The sequence below is a fragment of the Aptenodytes patagonicus genome, chromosome 27 (genome assembly GCF_965638725.1).
Source record: "Aptenodytes patagonicus chromosome 27, bAptPat1.pri.cur, whole genome shotgun sequence".
In the NCBI taxonomy this organism is placed as follows: Eukaryota; Metazoa; Chordata; class Aves; order Sphenisciformes; family Spheniscidae; genus Aptenodytes; species Aptenodytes patagonicus.
Window position 1 is genome coordinate 3,057,869 of NC_134975.1, and position 9,644 is coordinate 3,067,512.

The following is a 9,644-nucleotide window of genomic DNA, read 5'->3' on the forward strand; positions in this document are numbered from 1 at the left end:
CTGTGTGGTCAAGACCTTGGAGTCAGTGCTGCACAGCACGGTGGGCACAGGACATGCCTGAAGGGCTGGCTGGGCTTCAGGTTCCCACTGCACTCTGTGGGTTCCCTGCTCTGGCACAAGAGTGCTAGGCTCTCCCGCTCCCCCAACAACACGGCACCTCACACCACTTTCGGGAGATTTCTACAGGACCCTGCCCTGGCTCAGGCTGTGCGCCCTGCTCTAAGCACAGTATCCGGGGCTAAGAATCTGAAGAACATCTTCAGGTTGATGTGACGCTGGCTGCCACCTCATGAGCCCTCAGTACATGCAAACATCCATTTTAATTTGTGGGGAGGAGGGGGCATAGTATACACCTTTGCTGGCCCTGCCCAGCTCTGTTCTGGGGTGAGGCTGGACCAGGCAGTCCAAAGGATAGGCTCAGACCCCCAAACTCATCACATGGTAGGAGTGACAAAAGCCCAGAGGTGTGAACAGTCCCCAGAGAGCTGCAGGGATCATCCTGGGAACCACTCCTGATCCCTGATGGATCCTCTGTCAGCAATAAACCAGACTGGCCCTGCTAGGATGGCTAAGGGCGTGCCTGGGGGGCAATGCACAGGCTGTGGGGGCAGGTCTGCAGGCTCCATGGGCAGGCAGGTGAGGCTGGGATCCATCTGGCAGGCTGCTCCGGGACCAGTGCTCCTCCGCCTGGACAGGATTTGCCCCAGCCCTCACTTCCTGCAGGTTTTGGACCAGGCAGAGGAGCTCAGCGCCCTGCTGCCCCTGCGGGGGTGCCTGGCCGGGTCCATCTGCACCCCTGCGTAGATGCTAGGATGAGCTGCAGGCAGGCAGAGCCCACGTGCACATGCATGTACAAGTCCCTTGGGCACACATCTCTGCATGTACTGCTATTTGTGCACACCCATATGAAGCCCCCCGTGCACAGCTTCCCGTGTGTCCCCCCCACTCGTGTCCAGCTCCCGCGGTGCCCTCCGTGGGCGCAGCGCGGGCCAGGCCGGGGCCGGAGGCAGGTACTCGGCCCCCCTCGAGGCCCGTGCCTGGCCGGGGGACCCCTCCCGCGGGGACCCGACGGCCTCGCACGAAGCGGGGAGGGGGGTGTGTGCGGGCGACAGCGCCCCGCTGCTCGCGGAGCCTCTTCCCCCGGGACAGAGGGGCGCTGTCCACCACCCTCCCCCGCCGCGGGGGGGCTAATCCCGGTAATCCCCCGCCCCGGCCGCGGCCCGACGGGACGGGACAGGCAGGTGAGCCGGCCAATGGCGGGGGGGCGCCGGGTCCGCCCCCGGCCGCAGGTGCCCAAAGCGGGCGGGCCGCACCGCGCCAGTCCCGCTGCCAGCCTGGTCCGTCCCGTCGGTGCGATGGCGGTGCGAGGCGCGGGCCCATGGCTGCTGCTGGCAGCGGTGCTGTGCGCGGCGGCGGAGCCGCGCTGCCCGTCGTGTGCGGCAGGCGCGGAGCGGCGGCTGCTGGAGGAGGTGGCCAAGCGGCAGCTGCTGGAGAAGCTGCGGCTCCGCGAGCGGCCGAGGCTCGCCCACGCTGTGCCCCGCGCCGCCGTGGCCCGCGCCCTGCGGCGGCTACAGGCGGGCGGCGCCCGCCGGGGCCCCGACGACGACGAGCGGGGCTACGAGATCATCAGCTTCGCGGAGCCAGGTGGGTGCGCGGGGCCCCCGACGGGGCGGGGGTGAGCAGGGCTGTGCCCGGTGCCAGACCGCGGGAGACCTTGGGCAGGCCCCTGCTGGGCCGGCCCCTGGGACAGGGTCTCCCTGCCCTGGGATGGTGGGGACCCACAAGGATGTGCAGCCACTGAACCTCGGGGCTCTGCAGCACTGCTGGGGCCAGGGTCCTGGCCATCTGCCTCCTCGCAGTGAAGTGAGGGTGCCTGGAGCCATGCAGGCTGTAATTAAATCATTAGTTAATGCACCTGCTCTGCACTGGTGACCTCCCAGCACTGTTGATGCAGGAAGGTTCAGCCTGGGAGAAGGAGAGATGGCCTCTCTTTTGCTCCTGCATGGGCCAGTTGGGACCTTACACCTGAAGTGTTGCAATGCCTGTCCCCTTCCTGAAGGGTGGGGGCAACCCAGGGTCCCTGGGACTCCCAGTAGTTGGACTCAGGAGCTGCAAGGACTAGCTCGGGGGTGGGGGGGTGCTGGAAACACACTCCAGCCTTGTGCTGTGCAGCAAAGGGAAAGGGCCAGAAGGGCCAGGTGGGAGCAGGTGCCCCCTGCCCCCTTCTGTGCCCATTCTGCCAGGCAGGATGGGACAGTCCCCCATTCCAACACTGCCCCCCTCCAGGTAGCATTCCCAAGGCAGGGAATGGGACGGACTGAGGGCCCTGTGGAGGGAGGGAAGTTTGTAGGTCTTTCCTGAGAATAAGCTGAAAGAGATTGGCCTTGATGTGCAGGATGGTGGTGCAGCCTTACCTTCCCTAGCATCCTGCAGCATTCACCTCCTCATCCCTTTCTCCCCTCAGAGCTCACGTCTCCCTCTGGCTTGGGGCTGCAGTTCCAGTTCAGCCGTACACAAGACCAGGATGTTCACATCCTGCAGGCTCAGCTTTGGCTCTACCTTCGAGTTCCCCGAGACCTGGTAGCCAGCCTCACCCTGAGAATCTTCCTTGCTGGTGGGGAAGGTGATTTGGTGGGGGGCAATCGCACATTGCTGAGCGAGAGGCGACTGAGTGCTAAGGGCAGTGGCTGGCATGCCTTCACCCTCATGCCTGCCCTGCAGAGTTTCTTTGGGGGAGAGCGCAGGACCCTGCGGCTGGAACTGGAAAGCCATGGGGATGGGGGTGGTATCACGGCAATAGTCAATGCCAGCCGGTCCCACCAGCCCTTCTTGGTGGCCGAGGCAAAGGTGCGGGAGCCGGGACACCACGTGGCCAAGCGCAGCCTCCGCTGCAGCCAGAACTCCAACCTCTGCTGCCGCAAGGACTACTACGTGGATTTCCGTGACATTGGTTGGAACGACTGGATCATTAAGCCTGAGGGCTACCAGATAAACTACTGTGTGGGCCAGTGCCCTCTACATGTGGCAGGCAGCCCTGGGATGGCCTCTTCTTTCCACACAGCTGTCTTCAACCTTGTCAAAGCTAACAACATCCAGGCATCAGGGCACTCTTGCTGTGTGCCCACGCGACGCCGGCCCCTCTCTGTCCTCTACTTCGATCGCAATAGCAACATTGTCAAGACTGACATCCCTGACATGATTGTTGATGCCTGTGGCTGTAGCTAGGGCTGGGAGAGCTGTGCTGGGTACCCCCCTTCTCCAGGACTGCCTTTCTGGGGTGGGCAGGGGGAGACCTGGAGAGCTCCTTTGAGCTGGAGTCAGACCGTGGTGCAATGGACCCCTTTGAAAAGGTTGGGAGGGAGGGAGGGAGAGAGTCTCATCAGAGGGAGCAGGGTTTGTCTCCAGAGAGCACCTGGGGCAGGGGTCTTTGGGGACATGTGGGACAGAGCTAAGGCCACATTAGACTGCCTGAGTCTGAGCTGTGGGTGGTTGGTGACTCTGGGCATCCCTGCCCTGACTGGTAGCATTCCTCTGGTCCCAAGCTGATCCCACATTTCTGGTGGTCATGTTCCCCTCTGTGTGTGGGGTGAGGGGGCCCTCCTTTGTTCACATTCAGAGTGTCTGGTGACAGTTTGGGACTTGGCCTCCTTGAGAGCAGAATGGAAGGTGGGAATGGGTCTGCTTCCTCCAAGTGGGAAACCGGTGGACAAGAGGCAGTCCTGCTTTTTTCCTCTACTGCAACAAATCTTCCTGCATCAAATTTGGGCCTATTGTTGGGGACAGGTTGAATGAGGCACAAATAACAGGCCTGGAAGATGAGGATGAAGGGTATGACTTTGTCAAGAACCCCAAAACTGCAGTGACTAGACATGGTCCTCTGCTCCCAGGAGGATATGGAGCTATGAAGGATGGCCTTGCTTCCTGGCCAGATCCTGTGTATTTCCCCTTTCATTTCCCTGGGTTTTGTACTTTTCTTCCCTGCTGCCCACCCCACCAGACAGGTCTCTTCCAGCCCAGTGCCTCCTTACGAGGAGGTCTGACTCAGACTTTGCCTTTAAGACCATACTAAAGGTACAGATTTTTTTGTACCTCTAGTTTTGTAGCTATTACTACTTTTATGGTAGAGGTTTCTGCCACTGTTGGAACTCCCTGGTGCTCCATCCTGTCTGCCCACCTCTCTACTGAAGATCCCACTCTGCCTTTGCCTTCCTGATACTCACGTATGCAATGCACCCACACGGCCTGTGCTTTTAATTTATTTTAATATGTTGGTGCAGCTTCCCCAATAAATGGGTGGAAATGCAACATCCAGGCTCTGACTGCTTTCTCCTGGCACCACCTGCATGAATGGGGTGGGGGAAATGGTCCTGCTTGGCTAGAAGGTCCTCCTCCTGGCCTAGACACCTCAGGCTCTGGCTGGGAGGATGCTGGGCTCTGGGGCTGGAGTGGCACAGGAGCTGCAAGCCATTAGCAGCAGCTGTGTACAGCACTGCTGTGCTGGGAGGTGAGGGGAGATGTGGTGCTTCTGGGACTTCCTGGAGGCCATGGGGTGTTGCACATTGAGACCCTGTGTGAGCATGGCTATGCAGGGGGCTCTTCCCTGTGGATGGGGGACCCAGGGATAGGGTAGGGGCTGGAAACCAGGTACCACCTCACTGGGGGCTGGAGAGGGGTGTCCTGTAATGTGAGCATCAAAGCAGCTGTTTCTCAGCAGGGCAGGTACTACTGGGGGGCATAGCCCAACCTGAAGATGCTGTTCTCCACCTGGATCAGTCCCGAACGGAGCGCACAATGCCATAGCTCTGGAGACTCTGGCCCCAGGGGGGTGACCTTAAATGGTGAGCCACAGGCCACCCCTAAATCCTGTGCCCCCACTGCAAATACCAGAGATTGTACCGTAATCATGTCTCACTGACCTCCCCAATCCCTGCTCATATGTTCCCCTAAACACCACGCAGTGACCTCAGTCTCAACCCCAGAGCAGCCAGTCATAGAGTCTGGCAATGCCCAAGTTGATGGGTGATGGGGAGTCTCCTGCGTAATTTGGGGTGGGATGCTTCTGGAGTGGGAGGCAATGCTGCCTGCTCATCCCTTTGGGATCCCACATGGCTGGCCTGGGTCCTTGTTGCGCAAGTGCCCGCTCAAAGCTCAGTTTGGGGCTGTTTTATCTGGGGACAAACCCACTTGCTTTCCCAGCTTGGCCCTGTGCTGTGCCCTGCAAGCGGACAAAGGGCAGCTTTCATCAGCCAGCCGCAGTGGGCATCCCCCCAGGCTGCAGGGGCAGCATGGCCATCACCCACACTCCCCAAAATATCTCCACCTGTGGGGAAAAGCTGACTGCACCTGCAAGATACCTCAGCCTTCTAGGCACTCCCACAGACCCAGCACGTGCGTTGCTGACACAACAGGGCACCTTATCGGTGTCTGTGCCCCCAGGAGTGTGTGCTGCCATACACGTGCCAAGAGTTGCAGGTGTGGATTTCAGGTAAGCGCACGGGGATGTGCACAGTGTCTTTATAGTCTCCCTGCTCCCTCCCTGTATCAGCACTCTTGCTCTAGCCAGTGCAACCTGGGGGGGTGGGCAGGGAGGCATCCCACAAAGACACCAGATACCATGTTTTCATTCGCCAGCAACACAGCATCTTCCCTGTCGCAGTGAATGTGTGTTTCCATGTGTGTTGGGGGGAGGTTGTCCACACGCATGTGCATGATGTGCTGACTCACTGACACACTGACCCACCAGCCCAGAGCCGAGATGCTGAGCTGGCTGTGGTGGTACCATTAAATCTTTAATCTGGGTGATCATCTGGCCCTGCTCTGAACTGCTTTAACTTTCCTAAACAGGAGGCCAAGATTAACCGTGGGGTGGGGGATGCGGCAGGGTTGGGGGTCTGGCAGTTGAGAGCTGCTGGGGGGGGGAGCTGCCCAAGTGTTTTTTCCACCCAGGGGGCTCAAAGCTGGTGGCAAAATGGACCTGGGCCTGCCTGGCCATGCAGACGGCCCCTTGGGAAGAGGTGGGTGGTCTTGGGGCAAGTCCCCAGACCCCGGGATGGAGGCCTGGCCAGGTCATGGCAGTGTGGGCGGCAGGACTGGACCTGTGCAGTGCCCAGTGCCCAGGCAGGCTTTTCCTGGCAGCTTAGCTGGGGTCACAGCTCAGGCGTAGATCTGCGGAGCCACTTATACCTATTACAAAACGGGCATGCAGGCAACCCCTCTCACCTGCACCTGCCACCTTGGCCTTGCCTTGGGGCTGATGCTGTGGGACTCGATCCACTGCAGCAGTCTGGAGGCACCCCAGGACACAGCTAGCTGTTCTCCCCTCATGCCAGAGGAAGGGGGGAACTGTGCAGGCATTGCCACCTCCCCTGTGTGCTGGGGCCTCCCTGAGGAGCAGAGACACCCCTACTCACCCCTCGCTGTGTTGGGGGTGGCTGGCAGGGACAGGAACCAACCTCAGACTAGGACAGTAGGGAGGGAAACTGAGGCAGGGAACAGTCTTTTGCAGGCCACGTCTGGGAGCTGAGGTGTCTCCTGAAATCTCTCTCGTACTGCAATCCCCACATTGTCCCTCTGCTCTGGGGGTCCCATGCAGTCAGTGGAGAGGGCGTTTCCCAGAACTGTGGCATGCATAAAGCTACTCCTGTGGTGCACTGGGCACCTGCAGTGCGTGATGACACGCGGGGGCACTGGGAAGACAGGCTAATGCCAAGGAAGGCAGAGTGCCCACAAGCAAGGGTAATCCTGCTAAGAGGCTCTGAGGTCAGGCTGGGTGTGTGGCACAGCTCCCATCACCTTTGAGGCTCACACTAGACACGGGCAGCCATCATCCCAGGGAGCAGGATGGAGTTGGCAGGAGCTGGGAGCAGCTGAGCACTGGGGCAGGGTGAGAATGCTCATGCCCCCACAAAAAGTGTGTCTGGGGTCACCTGGAGACCTGAGCACGCACAAGGTGGGGCATGTGCTCACTCCGAGCAGGCTTTCCTCCCGCAGGAGCCCCAGGGAACAGCCCTTTGCCAAGCCCCACTCCTGGTCCAGGCTCACTCCAGCCCTAGTCGTCCCGCTGCCCTGTCTGCTCTGGGCTGCAAGGCTCCATGAGGCCACCATCTGGGGCCCAGAGCTCCCACGTGGGCTGTCCAGGCAGGGGGTTCGTAGCTTTGGACTCACTTTCCCAGCAGTCAGGGAGGGAGGACTAGGGAAAAATGGGGTGGGGACAGAGCTGCAGGAAGGAGCAGCTTCCTGAAGGGACCCATCGGGGCAGCCCCAGGAGGATTGCTGGACACCTCAGTGGCTTGCAGGATGGGAAGGCAGGAGGACTTCCAGGTGGAAATGAGGGGGCTCATCTCCTGAAGTGGCTGAATGGGATCACCTGCAAGGATGGGAGGGCTAGTTTAAGGGGAAGGAAGAGGTTGTAGAGCATGCCCACTGGAGGCAGGATCACCTTAGGGATACAGCCTGCACCTGGCACCTCTGGTTCTTTGGGCAGACACACGGGGTGCAGCTGCCCTTGGGAGACCTGGGGAGAAAGGCCCGATCCCTGCCTCCATCTAGCTGCCCCATTGCAGTGGGACCCTGGTGGGCAGGGTAGCACGGGGGCACTGGAGGCCTGGGAGCACCCCAGCTCTGGCCTCACAAAGTGGGTGAAGATGGATGTGCATCCCTGGCTGGAGGAAGAGCCCCCAGCCCCGCTGCCCCATGTGCTGAACCCTGTGCACCCCCAGAGAGTGGCCATAGCAGCCCCCAGGCCTGCACCTTCCCTAGCCCCTCGAGGGGCCAGGGACCCCCCCCCGCTCCAGCTCTCTCTCAAGGGGGTAGCACCTGAAAACCTGCTCTCTCCCCATCATTTCAAGGCAGGGTGATGTGAAGAGAGCGATGTCCCCTAGGGGGGACAGGTGGGGAAGGGCCCCACCGGCCCGTGGGGCGAGGGGGGGAAACAGCCCCACCGGACCCTGAGGTCGGGCCGCCGCACGGCTGGGAGCGGGCCCGAGCGCCCGCGGGTGCCGGCGGGGAGGCGGCTCCGCCCGTCGCCACCAGGGGGCGCTGCCCCGCGGTCCGCCGTGCCCGCCCGGGTGCCCGGGCGTCCAGCTCCGTGGCAGACCCCCCGACACAGTGGCAGCACTGCCAGGGTGTCTGGTGGCTTGGCCGGGGACCTCACGGGGTGTTGGGGTGAGGGGAGGCTCTGGACACTCTGCGGGGTGGCCAGGGTGATGCGTGGTCCCAGCGGCCGAGGCTGCTGCTGGAGCCGACTCTCCTCTGCCCGGCTGTGCTGCCACCCGTGCCGCAGCAGCACCCCAGGGAGAGGTGGGGACCTCTTTCCTGTTCAGAATCCTGCCCTGCGGTGTCCTGCCACGAGCCTCTGCCAGACCACGGCGGCTCCTCCAGACCGCGGACGATGCGCAGAGTTTCCTGTCAATTGCAATCCTCCCTCCCGGCAGTTCCCCCCCAAACCACAAGCCACCTCAGGGTTTCCTCGGCAGCATCCTGGGCAGAAAGGCTCGCTGAAGCCACCAGCTCCTTTCATCCTTGCCAGTGGTCTCTTGAGGGAGATGGGTTTGCTCCTGCTGGGTGGCGGTTCCAGTGCTGGGGAGGGTGGTCTCTGCTCAGCGACGCCCGGGGCACTGACGCAGGCTCTGTCCGGATCCCCAGCGGTGTCTGGGCTACGCGAGATGCTGAGCCCGCGCTGCCCAGCTGGGAAGTGTCAGCCGGAGATATCCCACGCCTGCCCACTCCCTCCCCTCGGCTGCCCCGGCACACCTGCACAGGGAGCTCTGGCCTCTCCCAGATGGGGCCATGGGAGGTGCTAGGACCTTGGTCCCCGGGCTGCCTCAGCGGGGCCAGGCTGGGCATTAGGAGTGTTGGCCAGTGGTTGTACGTCCTGCATGTGCACGTGCTGTGTTTGTGCTCAACACACAGGTGTGCGCTGTGCATGCAGGGTGTGTGCATGTCTGTCTGTTTACACGTGCACAAATGCATGTCTGCGTGCTTCTGTGTACAAGTGTACACAGATGCGTGTGTGCAGGGGTATCTGTGCGCATGCCTGCTGCCTGTGCCCTGTGTACTCGTGCACAGGTGCACGCACGTGTGCCTACCTCTGTGTATGTGCCGATGTGTGCAAATGTTGCACGTGAGTACAAGAAGGCATGCGGGTACCCGTGCCCGTGTGTGGGACCTGTGCGTGTGCACAGCCCTGTGCATGGACACGGGTGCACGTGTGCACAGCTATGAGCGTGCAGGATGGGCCGTGTGCGGGCTATGCATGCACGCAGACCGTGTGTGTGGGGTGCGCGCGAGCCCCGCGCGTGTGCAAGGCCGTGGCGGGCGCGCGTGCCCCGTGTGCGCGCGTGTGCAGGATCCAGCCCGGGTTTTCGGAGTGGCTGGAGCCGGCGGCGCTCCCGGCTGGGGTCTCCGTCCCGAGCGCGCTCGGCGCCGCCGCCGCCCAAGTTGGCGGAGCGGGACCCGCAGCCCCGCCAGTTTTGCCGGGACGCGCCGCCCCCGCGGGGCTCCGGCAACTTTCTCTGGGCGCCCGGGGCGGGCCGGGGAAGTGCGGGGGGCGCCGCGCCGTCCCGCCCCGACCGCCAGGGTCCCCCCTGGATGTGCCGCTTCTCGCCCGGACGGAGCCGCAGCTGCAGCCGGGAGAAGGGGGAGCG

At 62.2% G+C, this 9,644-nt stretch overlaps 1 protein-coding gene across 1 annotated transcript; it reads left to right on the forward strand.

Moving 5' to 3' along the window:
* The first annotated feature begins 1,355 nt into the window (after positions 1-1,355).
* On the forward strand, positions 1,356-3,306 carry LOC143171444 (inhibin beta C chain-like). Its single transcript, XM_076360418.1, has 2 exons — positions 1,356-1,644; positions 2,465-3,306. Exons 1-2 carry the CDS (start codon positions 1,356-1,358, stop codon positions 3,223-3,225), a joined length of 1,050 nt encoding a protein of 349 aa, XP_076216533.1. The 3' UTR covers positions 3,226-3,306.
* The last annotated feature ends 6,338 nt before the right edge of the window (positions 3,307-9,644 follow it).